This window comes from Lolium perenne, chromosome 6 (genome assembly GCF_019359855.2).
Source record: "Lolium perenne isolate Kyuss_39 chromosome 6, Kyuss_2.0, whole genome shotgun sequence".
NCBI classification, from domain to species: Eukaryota; Viridiplantae; Streptophyta; class Magnoliopsida; order Poales; family Poaceae; genus Lolium; species Lolium perenne.
Window position 1 is genome coordinate 43,335,855 of NC_067249.2, and position 15,855 is coordinate 43,351,709.

General features: G+C 48.9%; 2 protein-coding genes across 2 annotated transcripts; one reads left to right on the plus strand and one right to left on the minus strand.

The window, feature by feature from the left end:
- Window positions 1-4,477: 4,477 nt before the first annotated feature.
- LOC127321323 (purple acid phosphatase 17) lies at window positions 4,478-9,008 on the minus strand. Its single transcript, XM_051350345.2, has 6 exons — window positions 8,750-9,008; window positions 5,690-5,849; window positions 5,486-5,596; window positions 5,163-5,410; window positions 4,962-5,029; window positions 4,478-4,840 (listed from the first exon to the last, which is right to left on the minus strand). The coding sequence occupies exons 1-6, from the start codon at window positions 8,915-8,917 to the stop codon at window positions 4,624-4,626; spliced, it is 972 nt and encodes a 323-aa protein (XP_051206305.1). The 5' UTR covers window positions 8,918-9,008; the 3' UTR covers window positions 4,478-4,623.
- Window positions 9,009-9,916: 908 nt separating this feature from the next.
- On the plus strand, window positions 9,917-15,551 carry LOC127321324 (GDSL esterase/lipase At5g03600-like). Its single transcript, XM_051350346.2, has 5 exons — window positions 9,917-10,064; window positions 14,006-14,425; window positions 14,528-14,814; window positions 14,918-15,194; window positions 15,316-15,551. The coding sequence occupies exons 1-5, from the start codon at window positions 9,917-9,919 to the stop codon at window positions 15,549-15,551; spliced, it is 1,368 nt and encodes a 455-aa protein (XP_051206306.2).
- Window positions 15,552-15,855: the final 304 nt, after the last annotated feature.

A 15,855-nucleotide genomic window follows, 5' to 3' on the forward strand; every position in this document is an offset into this window, starting at 1 on the left:
GCGCGTGGCGCTAGTGGCGGGCAGTTGTTGACGTTCGCGACTGCGCGATTCGCCACCGCGGAGCACGCGGCGCGGCTGGCTGACAAACGTGAATAGAGTCGTCCTTGGGAGTCGGCAGCGGCATGCTGTTGCTCCAGGGCCTTGGCGACTAGGGCCTTGGCGTGCTGGACGAAGATCGCGCCATCTCCTGTGTCGGCGAGGTTAGCGAGAGCGGCCTAAGCAGCCGCGACATTGTCGGCCGATGACGAATGGAGGGGCAGGCCGTTGGCGTCGACTTCCATGCGGGGAGCCAGCCGTCCTTCGGGTGGTGGTGGGGGCGGCGGTGGTGGCGCGCCGTGCGCCACTCGGCCGGCGGCGGCCCGGCTCGATTTGGGGACGCCGTGATTCTGGATTTGGGCGACCCGGACCTCTCCGTCCGGATCGTCGAAGTTGAGGCGAGCGCCGGGGAAGCCTTGCTCACGGGCGTGCTCCATGCACAGGCGATTGCGCTCTTGGCGATAGTGGGACACGGCTCTCACTGATTCCTACTCGAGGCGGAATTTCTGTTGCTCGGCGAGCTCCTTTTTGCTCTGCTCCTCGAGGGCCGCCCGATGCGCCTCGATCTCGGTCGCATTTGCAGTTGCGGGGAGGGGCATGGAGAAGGGATCGTTCGGAGGTACTTCATCACCAGTCGCCATGAGGACGGCGATTGGGTACTGGTAGCGCGGGGAGTCGACGGAGTCGGTCTTCGAGTCGGAGTCGAAGAGAGGGAGGATGGAGTTGTCCTCGAAGTCGCTCAGGTGGGAGACTGGGGTGATGGAGTCCCCTAATGACGCCGCGACGATGGATCCGGCGGCCGACGCCGCGGCCGCCGAATCTACGTCGTCCTCCAGGGCCGACTTGTCCCCGACGTGTGTGCCATCGGAGAGGGGGAGAGTGGCAGTGAGGAGCTGCCCTGGCGCGAAGGGGTCGTGCAGCGGGCCAGGGCGAGCTTCGGTGGGGTCGCTGACGCCGGCGAGCCCGACGAAGAGGTTGATCGTGCCAACCGGCACCATCCAAGCATGGGTGAGGGGTGACGAGGCCGGCTGGTAGGAGCTCGGTTGGATGTGGAAGAAGTTGCCCGTGGCAATCATCCTGCCGGAGGCAACCGACCGGCGAATTGGCGAGTAGGGCCTCGCCGCAGCTCGGAGGCATGATGTCCCATGCCCCACGGTGGGCGCCACTGTCGTGGATATGACCACGGCAGGTGCTACAGGGTGCAACACTTCGTTGATGCGGGAGCAAGGAGACATAGCCATCTGCGGAACGAGGTGCACAAGACGCAAGGGTTTACCCAGGTTCAGCCCCTCCGGAGAGTAAAAGGCCTACGTCCTGCTAGATCTATTACTCAGTGCAGAATTACAATAAGGGGCTCAGTCGGCGGCTGTGCCGAGAGCTATGAGGGAGAGATTGGATCTCAGGCAATGTGTCCTTCTAGGGTCTAGCTCGGGGGTTTATATAGGCACCCCCGATATAGGGTTACATGAAGATAAGTCCGAATCATATTAGTTGCTAATAATCCGGGATTCATCGCTCCTCTTGCAAGTAATCTCCTCCCCCAGTCGCACGGGCCTGGCGTCCAGTCGGCCCGCCCAGGTGGTTTAGCCCAGTCGCTCCATGGCCCAGTCACCCAGTCGCACAGGCGACCGACATCCTTCTTGGGCACTTTACTGCATGGCGAGTGGGACTGGTGATACACCCCCTAGGGCATATCCCCATCACTAAGTACACTTAATTTTAGGTCAAATTACAATCGTGGTTAAACTTCCCAGTCGGTCACCCATCCTCACACTACTCCAGCCTCAGCACGCTTAACTTCTTGGTTCCATTCGGATGAGATTCCATTAAATAATTAACACCTTGCTAATAATAATATCATATCAACCCTATTAACCCTTGGACCGTGATGTCACATATATTTATTTTAAATTCTAAACAATTACTTAAGTAAACAAAAATGAATATATAAGTAATAATAATATTGAATTCAAATAACAATAAAATGATTTTATTTTTTGGTCTTTTTTTATTTAATATGCAATAATTAATATCTTTAAATCAAAAATCGAAATTCCACAAATAATATGTCTAAATCAATAAGAAAATTAGAGGAATCTAAATATAACATCCATATCATCATTTGAACCTAAAAATTAGAGGAATCCAAATATGACGTCTAGTTTGCCATCAAGCCAAAACGTCCCCCTCGGGAGATGCGAAATGGCCGTACCAGGCGCGCTGGTGCACCGTTCACCAACACGCTAAACGGACTCCTAGATAGCTAGCGCGCACATATGGCATGTGATATGTGGTGCGGAGGCTGTGTCCCTACCACTACGCGGAGGTCTCGCGCAATACTAAAATGCGTCCCATGTAGCTGCTTCACAAAAAAAAACTCGTTTTGGCACCCCGAAAATGAAAAAACCATCACCCATGAGTCGGATTGGAAATCCGCTTCCGGGGCCTTGCTTCCCATCCTAGTGATCACGCACGTGCCAAATATGGCCTCATTCCGACAAACTATGCGGTGTCACGGGCCGTTTCCTACTCATTTGCCCTAAAAGCCATAGAACTCCGGACGTGATAGCCCTGATTGTGAAGGGTTTTCCAAAATAATTGCCGTATCCTAATTCCGACTTTTGGAGTGGTTACTAGGACACATAAAATGACGACATGCGGCTCCGCGGGATTTTCTGACATCGTTTAAATTGCCATTTGGCCAAAACGCCCCCCCCCCCTACGGAGATGCGGTATGGCCGTACCGGGCGCGCTGGTGCACCCGTTCACCATCGCGCTAAATGGGAAAAATTTAGCACATAAAGTGATATGTTATAGACCTGAAAACATTTTTCCCGGAATTTATTGAGCGACGGAAAGTGTAGCCCTAGTTCAAATCCGGTCAGTTTCCAGCGGATTCGGCGGGACACCGCAGGAAGCCGCATGGATTGCCAGATAGCTAGCGCGCACATATGGCATGTGATATGTGGTGCGAAGGCGGTGTCCTACCACTACGTGGAGGTCTCGCGCAATACTAAAATGCGTCTCATGTAGCTGCTTCACAAAAAAAAACCCTGTTTTGGCACCCCGAAAATGAAAAAAACCATCGTCCATGGGTCGGATTGGAAATCCTCTCCCGGGGCCTTGCTTCCCATCTCAGGGACCACGCACGTGCCAAATATGGCCTCGTTCCGACAAACTATGCGGTGTCACGGGCCGTTTTCTACTCATTTCCCTAAAAGCCATAGAACTCCGGACTTGATAGCCCTGTTCGTGAAGGGTTTTCCAAAATAATTGCCGTATCCCAATTCCATCTTTTGGAGTGGTTACTAGGACACATAAAATGATGCCATGCGGCTCCGCGGGATTTTCTGACTTCGTTTAAATTGCCATCTGGCCAAAACAGGAACCCGAGGACATATAAGAAAGTGTTTGAATTGTTACTATGTTAACATGGTACTGTGCATGATTCACATATGCATGATTTTGACATAAACGGTTAGATGATGTTTTTCTGAACATTTTGATACCTTATACGCATTTTTCTAACATCATATGAATTAGTTATGATTTTTACAAAATTAGACAAATTTAAAAAATGGCCTACGCCGAGGGTGGCCGTCGGCGTAGCCCTGTCTATGCCTAGGGCCAAAGATATGCTGAGGGCTGCCCTCGGCGTAGACCTTGCTACGCCGACGGCAACGCTACGCCGAGGGTCGGACTGGCAGGCTGGCCTGGCCGGTCCATACGCCGATGGCCCCGATGTCGGGCCATCGGCATATCGCGCCATTCCTGTAGTGAAACCGGATAGTATCGGGTTAGTTGTGCGTGTGTTCATCATGTTCTTCGTGTTCATCTCTTACCCCCTCGTGTTTGTGGTCAATTTGTGATATCGGGCAACCCATGGGGCCTTAGGCCGCACCATCTTGGATAAGATTAAGAGAGAGGCGCGGCTTTGGGTACTTGCGGGTGCGAAACACTTAGGCGAAATGATGCTGGGAGGGCAATTCGTGTAATAAATATTTACGGTCTTGTAAAACTTTCTTCTTCTTAATTAATATATTGGGGCAAGAGGACGTGAGCATAGCTCAGTGGTTGGGGTGGCAGTGGCGCACCCCAACGACCAGAGTTCGAATCCTATCAGGAACGAATTTCTGGAATTTTCACGCCGAGGTCCCACTTCTACTATATCATTTAGTGCCTAGTTCCTCGTAGCACTAATTCATTTTTGATGGCGTGGGTTTAGCCAGTGGTTGGGGTCGCAGTGGCGCACCCCAACGACCGGAGTTCGATTCTTGGCAGGGACGAATTTCGGAATTATCCCGTCAAGTCCCGCTTCTACTATATCAAAAACGTGTCTAGTTCCTCCTAGACACGGTTTCATTTTTTTTTAATATATTGGGGCAAGGCTTTTGCCCTGGTTTCAAAATAAAAACTTCCACAGTGGGCACAATGGTAATAATTAAGTAATGAACCGAGCAGAACATTTTGTTACAGAGGTACGCTGGTTCGACACAAAGAAGGCACTAGGAGAAGCATTTGCATCCCATCGGTTGAGACAGGTTAACAGTAATAACATGGGATCGTCGGTCCGACGTGTGAAATGGATCAGCTCACGATGATGGCGGCGGCCGACTTGGTGAGACCCCAGGTGTGCAGGACTGTCCCGGCAACGTCATAAAAGACGAAGTTGGCCTCCGCCGCGGTGAGATGCATGGACAGGAACCCCTGCCCGTCGTAGAGGAACTCCATCTTGTCGGAGGTCGGCTTGAACTTACCCGCCCACGCTTTAGATCCTCCGCCGCTCGTCACGAACTCCACGGGGCTGCGCTCGTACAGAAAAAAGGAAATCTTATTTCTACCTTTTGATTCATGAAAAAATAAGAAAAGATGAAAGAAGTTTGAAGGCGAACTAGCTATTTGACGGATAAACATGCTCTCCTCACCTGTCTACGCTGCTGATAAGCTGTAGACAGTGGTCGTGGCCGTTCAGGTACATGTCCACTCCATGGGTCTGCGAAAAGAGACCGGGGATAAATGTTGGGCATCAGGCGAGCCAGCAACTTTCAGGAGCAAGATCAAACATTTCTGATTAAACTGCCGATGCCAATAATGCACAATAGCTAGCTAGCTAGTTTGGTTAATACCTTGAGGACTGGGAGGAGGTGCTCACGGAGCTCGGTGGTGTTGCCGTGCTCGCAGCCGCTGCTGATGGGGTGGTGGCCGACCACGATCTTCCAGGTCGCTTTGGACCCCGTCAGGGCGTCCTCCAGGTCGTTGAGGAGGTTGGCGATGTAGGTGTCACGAGGAGCAACGTTCCTCCAGTCGAACTTGCTCTCGTTCCAGTACTTGAGCACGAAGGGCGAAGTGTCCACCAGGAAGAAGTCCACGATATCTATTTGTTTGTGTGTGTTCAGCAAAATACAAATTAAGATAACAAAATAAAATCACACCATATGGTATACTATACCTGCTTCGACGATGAAGGACTTATTAACAGAGGTCCACCGGCTGTCGACTTCCCGGATGGCGGCGCTTTGCTGCGCCAGCGCGTCGCCGGTGTAGTCATGGTTGCCGAGCACTGCGTGTCACACGAGACATAGCTAAGTCTCCGGACATAGTACGTACGTAGATCTTTTCGATAAACACAATTAACTGGTTGTGGTGGCATTACCGATGTACCATGGCTTCTGGAGGCTGTCGGCGGTGTAGATGTCGGTGAAGGACGCTTTGAAGAAAGCCGTGTCGTTGTCACCCGAGAGGCCGTCGTTGTAGAAGTTGTCGCCGGTGGAGATGATGAAATCAGCGCTCAGCTTCTCCCCGACTACTCCCATCTGTACGTGTAAACAAGATTGCATGGCTGATTAATTGGTTCTAGGACGATCTTGGATTAAGATAGTTCTAGGCATTGGTTGAGGAATATTGTTGAGGATCTGCGACAAAATGGCTGGCACAATACAAAACTTTACTAAAAGAGCAACATAAATATTTCAACGAAGCCTCGTAAATAGTCACTTGGCCTGAACGCCCTTCAACTCCAGCCAATTAAAATTAGAGAATAAATTAGATCGATCGACCAAGTGTGGAATTTCATGCTCTAGATAGCTCAACCAATAGACCCATCTAACGGACAAAGAACAAGTCAATCATACTCAACACCGAGAACTAGCTTCTTAATTGAACCATTTTGCAAGTTCTAGGCTAGCCGAAAAATAAGCCTGTTCTAAGTTGACTTCTTAGGGGAAACAATAGGACGTCCGGTTACTTATATAGTCGACTTAGGTCATTCAGAAAGAGAACTTTCAGAGCATGTGCTTAGCACGCACCCCTATCTACATTGTCTATATTGCATCAAGATCCGTGCTAACTCTTTTTTCCCTCTCAAATAACTTCTCATTTTTGTATCTCTCACACCACAAAATCTTTGAACTTAAGATTTGGCAGATCACTTAAACATAACAACTAGAACATGGGAAAAATATTTTGAATTGTTTATGTCATTATGTATATATTTTTTAAGAATTTATTTTAAATTTTAAAATAATTTGAAATTTCAAATTGCAAAACAATCCGAAGTTTTCCCCCCCCCCCCCCCCCCCGACTCTATTTTTTATTTTTGAGTGAGTTGCAAAAAAATCAAATCGGAATATTATATAAATTGAAAGATACAAAAAAAAGAAAATCAAAAAGATGTGCACCTGCTCTATGCAACTTTTCCCAGTCAGTAAGTGTAAGTAATAATGCATCGCCCACTTTGACACATATAATCCATTCATAAAATGACCTGCTCTTTTTAATACATCATCAAGTGCCTTGTGGGAGTGGTGTTTTGGAAACGTGGGAGCATATGCTCCCTCTATTTTAAAATGCATCTTACACATATTTTGAATTTCAAAAAAATTAAACAAAAAATCCGCATGTACATCTTCTCGTGCTACATGCTCACAAAGTTGTTTCATAAAAAATTGACTTGTCATGTGACGTGTGTAAAAAAGACAAAACTCAGTGCTAAAAATAATGCTTTTCACAAGATAAGTTTTCTCTTTTTTACATAGACCACAAAAAATATTAATTTTTCGTGAAACTTGACGAACACAAATATATTATGAAGATGTACATGTAAAAAAATTGTTAGAATTTTTCAACATTTCAAAATATGATTTTTTGGTAGATGGAGCATACGCACCCGGGAGCCGAATGTAATTTCCGGTGCCTTGCTGTCTTCAAAGCCTTTGTATGGGGAGGGGTGTTTGCGGTCTCTATCCCTTACTGTCTATTCTGGTGCCTATTATAATCTCCGGATGACGAAGAGCGAGCGAAGGAAGAAGGCGGCCATTATGATTTTCTTTGTCATTGGTTGTTTTGAGACTTGCTGTCCGTTGCTTGTAATATCCTATGTTTCCCCTGATAAATATGTAAGATATAGGCGTGTTTTCTAAAAGAAAAAAGATCTCCTGGTTATAAGGGAAGTGTATAGTGCGACCGTACTCTAACTAATACTATAGATATAAATGACGGCCATCCCACTACTTTCGCGCTTTCGGCTAGTTACCTAAAGAAAAGAGCAACTGAAATCGGTTAGAGCACCAAACATGTGCGTTAATGGGATTAATCACTATAGGGTTACTGAATACTGATTCTACCCTGCCAAAGCTTTATAGATATGAGTAGGAGTACTAGAAAGCAAACTAGTAGTATTTCTCTAAGTGGTTGTTTGGCTAACGCGGATTAGCGATCAGGTTTTCGAAAACAAGTTTTAATAGGAATTTTAAAAAAACCGGTTTTACTAACTTTTTGCATACGAATAGGTTTGTAGAAAATCTTGTTTGGCTGCGCTATGTGCAGGAAAACACGTGGCATGGTGTCCTCCATGTAAAGCAGCCTCAATGTTTCCCATCCAGGACGTCGAGCAATAGGCCCGGTTACGGTAGGTCAGCGCGCAACCACTAGCACACAAGCTGTTTTGTCTCTTTTGTCTCCGGCGATGCCGACAGGCAGACCGTCGAGGTCACCCACGTCGCCCGTGGCTCGAGGATTTGTTAGCTAGGATGTCCATGCTGCTACTCTTGAAGACACCGGCGCCATCGGCGGGCGACCTGGCCATCAACTGCTCCGGCGCTGGGAGGCTCGCCGGGGACGCGGGCAGCAATGTGAACAGTCCGTTCCCGAGCTCCTCCGGCGCAGGTGCTGGCCATGCACCGTGACGCCGATGGAGGGCAGGGCTGCGGTGTGTGCATAACTGGTTTCCAAAAAGGGATTTGCTAGTTCTTAGCTAGTTGAGAACTAAATTTGTGCTTAGTTAGGTCCTACACCATTTGGTTTATTTCGTGATTTGTGCTAGTCAATATGAGTTGCAATTAAGATTTGATGATATCATTTGATTGAGAACGAAACTAGTTCTCAGACGACTTAGACACCCAACCAGTTATTGGTTAGACTATCCAAGCAAGGATTTAGTTTGTTAGCCCTAGAAAAGCGGTGTGCATCACTGGTTTCCTAAAAAAAACTTGATATAGCAATCCGCAAACATAAAAAAAAAATGATTGGCCGTACTGGGGAAGAAACCCAGCAGCGCTGGTTATTGATAGCGGTAATTGTGTGCACAACACCGAGAATGCGAGTAGGGACACTCGAACTCGGGCGGGCTGAGAGCTATCAGCAGCTCACTGCCACCAGGCTATGCCTTGGTTCACCAATCCGCAAACATGAGACGGAAGTTTTAACGTATATATACCTGCTCGGCCACAAGAGTCTGGTTAAACTGCCCGCCCCTACCCCAGTCGCCGACGGCTAGCACGGTGAGCGACCCATCATCCTTGGGCGCGTGCTGCACCCGCTGCAGCTCCGCCGCAGCCGGCGACAGCAGAAGCAGTACGCTAACGAGGAGCGACACCGCCGCCATGTCCGAGTTGCAGAGCTCACGGCCACGGCTCTGCTGGAGGAGAAGAGAGAGAGAGACACGAGGCTTGAGGAGGTATTGGATCTCGATCGATGAGTGATCCAGAGGAGCACCGAGGCAGGGGTATTTGTAGCGCGTGGACGAGGTGACGAGCTGGCGTTTGGCGCCACCCCCAATAATTTGAAGGAAGGTCCTGCAGTGACCTGTGCTGCTAGCTGCCCGGCCGGGGCCGTCGGTTAGAGGAGCTTCATTACGGATTGATTGCGGATAAGATGAGACGGTTTGCGTGCGCGCTAAGCCTAGTAGTACTTGCGGGGCATTCAACAGCGCCGCCGGGTACAGATCAGTAAAGTGTATGCATGGGTGTGTACGCCGTTTGCACGGACAGGGCCAGACGGATTGCATGGATGGTTTACCCCACCCCACGGGACATGCATGTACGTTGCTTAATTTATGCATGCTTTCTGGAACAGCGGAGGTACATCAATTGTTCGTTTCGTTAAGGAAGCACCCCAAGATATAACACTACAATGGTGTGGTACGTATATATATGTCCGCGCCGGCCGATGGAGGACGCCACAGTTTTCGTCTTTCATCTGTGTCCACGGTTTCACTTTCGTTAAGGACATCTCCAACAAGACGAGGCAAATCGGACGTCAAAATCAACCGGCTGCGTCTGTTAGAGTCGTCCAACGGACACCAAAATAATCATTTTTTTTCCACGCATCCGTTTGCATCTCGGTGTGCCTCCACCCGACCGATGCATATTATTTTTCCAACAAATTTTTCATTCCACTAAAAAACATAATGTAAATACAAAATAAAGGAAAAACAAGAAGGAACAACGCCCCTAGACTATTTGTCGCCCCTCGGGGCGGTTGACAGCCCGGTCCCGTCGTTGGCTCCCTTCTCCACCACCTTATCCTCCGGGTCAGGCCCGCTCCAGTCGAAGTCGTCGTCATCGTCAGACTCCTCCTCTGCGGCCGCCGCCTCCCTGCGGCGATGCTGCTCCGTGTCGACGCCGCGTGGGCCGCCCGCTCCTCCTCTGCATCCTACTCTGCGCCAGCCATGAATTTCGCGTCCATGGCCGCATCGATGACGTTGTTCGCGCTATCTTCGTTCTCATCGTCGGAGCTGTCGGTCGGGAGAGGTGGAGTCGGAGGTGGAGGCGGAGTATCCTTGCCGCCGCCGGCGCTACTCATCATGGCAAAGGTGGAGGAGAGGTGTGAGGCAGCACTACGATGGAGGTTGTGCGGCGGCTAGGGTTTGTGTGGAGGAGATGAGGCAGCCACGCACGCGCCCCTCTTTATATATGCCGGAGGCAACCGAGGGGCGCGGCACGCATGGCATCGTCATTAACTTCGTTAGCATAGGTGGGTGGCAAACGCTCGGCAGGCAAGACATCGGCATTAACGTGGCGCAGACTGCCGAAGTGATGCCTCATCGCCAGTAGTGGCACGACTGAGAAGACGCATCGACAAAGGTCGCTGCCAGGAGGGCCCATGCGAGGACCGCGTGGACGCGTCCGCTAACCACGTACGTTGACCACACGACATCTGTGTAGACGCATTCGTGGAGCATATTTTGACCATATTTACGTCTTGATGGATAGGCCGGTCATTATGCATCAGGCTGCTGGACCTGGGTGCAGACGCATTTTCAACCGCGCGATTACAAACGAACGCGCGTCCGTTTACATCGTCGTGTTGGAGATGCTCTAAGTTTTAGCGTTGGACGCAAGAGTTGACGTCGCCATGTTTGGTGGATCCACCAAGCTTACGTTTAGGCTGGTGCTGTGGTGTTCTCTCCTTCGTTAAAGGTAGATATACTTTTAAAAGTGTTGTTACACCACATGATATTCTACACTATGCTAGTCATTCTAAGTCACATGGCTCGTTCTAAAAATCAATTATGTAAAGGCCTTTTCGATAAGGTGAGCTTGTAATTTCTTCCAAACATGTTGGCTAAGAGAATCTGAATCCCTCGTTGGCAGGGTTGTTTTGGGGTGGATCTCTATGCGTGTAAAACTTAAATACGTACTACTAATATATATGGTTGGAAAATTTATCACACTAGCAGAGGATTAAAGACACGGTGACACCTTGTCTCCTGCTATTCAGCATGGTTGTGGATGTTCTCACAAGAAATGCTGGTTGAAGCTTGGGATGTTGGTTTGATTATGCGTTTATTTGGATATGCTTTTCATGGTGGTGTCAACCGCCTCTAGTATACAGATGACAACATTTCTTTTCTCTGGAAATGATGAGCAACTGGCTACAAATCTTAAGTGGATCATCACCAGCTCTGAGCATACGTCTAGTATGGGGATAAAATATGGCAGAAGTGAACTCATACCAAATAGAACTAGACCATTTATTCAGGTCCCATTGGGAAATTCCCCATTATTTGGGGATACCTCATCACCATTAAAAAACTCACTAGGGTTGCTTTGCAACTCATTGATAAAATTCTCGAGAGAATAGGTGGGTAGAGAGGGAAGCTTTTGTCCTATGCTGAGTTATTCTTATTAGAACCTGTCTAGCCAGCATCCCTGTATACTTCATTCCTTTATTTAAATTCCCCAATTGCTTCTTGATTTAATTAAATATTAACTATTAATATCATATGTTGTGTTTCCTTTATTACTTTTGAAACGGTTTGTTGCGCTTTCCGTTCCTTGAAGTTTTTCTATCAGATTGTACTCCCTCCGATTCATAAACTTGACACTAATATAGATTAATATGGATGTATCTAGATGCTTTTTAATTGTAGATATATCTATTTTAGTATCAAGTAATATAAACCGGAGGGAGTATTAGTTTTTGCCCTCTGGTATGGGAGGCTTCGATATTGTGCTCTCGGTCACTTCTTTTCTAGACTTACTAACCTATTATGGACTTGAATAATACAATTGGGAGAGTGAGCCCTTAATTCGTAAGCAGGTTCATTAATTATAAGGCCGTCTGCATTGATTGGTGCAGAGAGGCCGGGTCATTATCTCCTTTTAGAAAAATCATAATTATAAGCCCGAACTAGGAGCGTGGACATCACCACTAGAACGATGTCTCTCTTGGTCTACCTCAATCCGCCGCCAATCCGTTCCGCCTCTTATGGCCCTGGAGACTTGGAGACGTGTCGGATTACGGGTCCTCGCCAGCGAAACTGTTCCCGTTCTTTCTTTGGATTTCTTTCTCAGTGTCTTATTTCAGACGGTGAGGCGGCGACTATATCTTGAAGTCAAAATAAGGTCCTCCCCACTCTATCATTTCTTTGGTGGTGCGTTTAGAACCGGCGGAGGGTGCCTAGAGTTTGCATCCCGTGAATCTCCTGGGATCTAGTCGGTTTTCGTGTTTGTTGGTGCAGTTTTAGTTCTATCTCTTATGACCTACGACTCTCATCTTTGACGATGGTTGCTCCCGTGCGTTGGTTCTTTGCAGCCTTAGAGCATCTCTAGCGGAGCCCGAACTCGCGGTCGAAACCGTAAAATTCCAGTGAGAACAGGGGTTCGGGCTAAAACTGGGCCAGAACGGAGCCCGAACTTGCGGCCTGGCCCGTAAAGCGAGTTCGGGCCCCCGAGAAATCCATCGGTCGCCCCGTATTAAAAGGTTTCACGGAGGGAAGTTCGGTTCGCAAACCCTACTCCCCTCCACCGTTCCACTCCCTTCGCCGCCGCCAAGAACTTTTTCCGGCGAGCAATCCAGCGAGTCCCAAGCAGCGATCCAGCCCCCGCGTCGGCGCGATAGCGTCCCGTGGCGTCTCCCAAGGCCGTGGCGCCAGATTGGGCGGCGGCGACTTGCCGCCTCATCCGCCTATGTTCCGCACCGAGGCGGAGCGGCGGGAATGGAAGAAGTCGGAGGGCGCGCGCAAGCGCAGCGCCCGCCGGTGGACGAACGGGGCTCACGCCCCCAGGGAAGCTCGCCAGGTACGGCAACGCTGGCGAGGGCTCCTCGTTCGGCCAGTCAAGCCATGCGCCGCGGCTCCCCGTCGCGGATAGCAGCGACGACGGGACCTCATCCCCGCGCGGTCGCCCACCATCTCCGTCGGGGACTACGTCCACGGAAGTGACGAGGAGGAGGCTGTCCTCGCGCAGACCAAGGCCGTCAGGCGGTCACCGTCCGCCAGGTCCGAGAATACGAGGCGGCCCGCCGGGAGGCCCGCGTCCGCCGCGTTTGAGCTTGGCGCCGACGACGCGTGAAGCTCATCCACGACAGCGTCGGCGCCGTCTGTCGCCGACACGCTGCGCCACCACCGGCACCACCGCACGCGTAGGTCACTATATTGGCCGCATTTTGCTTAGCTAAAGTAGGGCTCACCGGTGTACCAGTAATATAGCTTTAATTTGTCGAACAATTTAAGTTTTGATGCTCAATCGGAGCATCAATTTCATGTCAAACTATGATCATCGCCTAATTTACCCGCGCCATTTCGAATTCCGCTTTTCAGTTCCACTTTTATGGTTTCTAATCCGTGACAACGGTTTTCCGGCCCGTAAACACGAGTTTGGTGAACTGAACTCGCATTTTTCAGTTCACGTGTTTAAGGGCGTTTAAGGGCTGTGCTAGAGATGCTCTTAGCATGATGGCTTTCCTTTTTTTTCTACTACAACATGTTCTACTACGACAAACTTTGACCAATTCACAAAAAAAAAGAGAAGCTTTGACCCAATGCAGTGACAATGCATGTAGTTATCGCTAGGTGGTCTATGGATCTATTTATATTTTTTTGTCACTTCTTAGGTTTTTTGTACTGCTATGATAAATATTGATATATCGATAAAATTTTCACGAAATAAATAAATAATAAGCCAAGGTTTCGCCTCGATTCTTAAAATGTCCAAAGGAGAAAGCCCGAAGGGTTCACCATATACAATGAGGGCCATCGGCCATGACGTGCAGCTGGTCGTTGACTTGGCTAGTGAACTCCGTGTCCGATTGTGCTGTACGTACGTGACGCGTATGCGACTCCGTGTCCAACCGTGCTGTAGCATGTACGTATAGCTATGGTCTCCGATTCCGACCGATACCGCGAGTCCGTTTACGACTTCACCTTCCTGGTGTTTGAGCTTTGCGTTGCTGGTTCCATAAATACAAGAGAGGAGCGCATCGCAGAAGACAAAGTTCGATGATCCTGGCCGTGCGGCTAAGTACCACACAGCTGAAACCGGCTCGACGATCCGCGTCCGCAACATAAGCACTAGAGTCAATGAAGCTTCATACGGCCGTCCTGGGCGTCATCCTCCTCTCCTCGCCCTTGTTCTAAACCCCAATGGCGTTGAGGCACGGCCTGCCCCTGCCGACGGCCATCAGAAGAAATCGTCAAGCTACAGCCTTTTCGTCTTCGGGGATGACTTCGCCGACAACGGGAACCTCCCGCTAACCGACCCCGTCACCCAGATGTCGCGGCAGTGGGCGTACCCCTACGGCTCCTCCTACGTTGACGCCGATGGAAACCCACGACCAAATACTCCGTCGGGACGCTTCTCCAACTATAAAATTCAGTCCGATTTCATTGGTATGCACCTTATGATTATTTCAATTAGCTAGTATGATTATTTATGATTGCCAATTGGCTATAGTATATATACTCACACGTGTGATCTCTTGTAACTTTCAGCAACGATCCTGGGGCTCGAGGAAGCACCTCCAGCCCATGCCCTCACGGCGGAGAAAACATGCGACCCGTCCGGCATGACCTTTGCTCATGGTGGCGCTGGCGTGCTGGACACCACGTCAGCACACAATGTCCCCACACTCGCCAAGCAAGTGGACAATTTCAGGAAGATGGTTAAAGACGGGATTATCTCAGAGAAGCAACTGAGTCGCTCCGTGGCCCTCGTGGCCATCTCCGGCAATGACTACTATGGGAACACCGGCGTGATTGGCCTGACAGCCCAAAACGATGTAAGTAGCTACCTATCAGCAGAACAAAACATTAAACAATTAATTAATTAATTTATCTCTGCTTTTTACTTGCTAATTTTGATACTATCATGTATGTATGCAGATCAATGCTTATATTGGGAAGGTGACCAAGGAGATTGCCGACAATGTGGACCAACTGCAGAAGCTCGGGGTGATAAAGGTTCTTGTGAACAACTTGCACCCTGTCGGCTGCACGCCAACACAAACACGGACGAACAACTACACCAGTTGCGATGTTTTCGGAAACCTGGGTGCATCTGTCCATAACAATAACCTGAAGCAAGTGATAGCAGCAAAAAAGAATGTCCACGTTGTCGATCTCTACACCGCCTTCACTAGCATCGTGGATAATGTTCCAGGTACATCCATGCATGCATCTGCAAGTGTCAATGCTATTAAGTATAAAGATTTATAATCTATGGATTTGATTGTGTGCTTAAAATTGATATGAACAATTTTATCTGGATGATGTACCTATAGGTAAAGGACAAGAGCTATCCAAGCAATTCAAGCGGAAGCTGTCGCCGTGCTGTGAGAGTTTCGATTCAAAGGGTTACTGTGGACAACGAGGCAAGTCGTCAGAGCTTCTTTACACGGTGTGCGACAAGTCCAGCAAATTTTTCTACTGGGACGACATGCACCCGACTCATGCAGGGTGGGAGGCAGTGATGAAACAGTTGGAGAAGCCATTGAGAGAGTTTGTAGATCAAGACTAGCTAGGGTTTTCGTAGATCTTCTCATTGTTTCTCTTCGATTCTACTGGCTCGAAGTATCTAGATCTATGTATTTTTTGGACTCTTTAATAATTCTATTTATTACACGATTACACTTTCTTTTGTGAAAATTATGTTCGTAGTCTTCCATCTTGCATGAACAACGAAGATGTGTTCTAGGCCTTTTGGGAATTATATAATTGATTGACTATATACAACTACTAGGAAGCATAGACACGGCGACACGCATAATAATTTCTGATTCGATTTGTCAAACAAATCTAACAAATGCAAGATGACGCTCAGG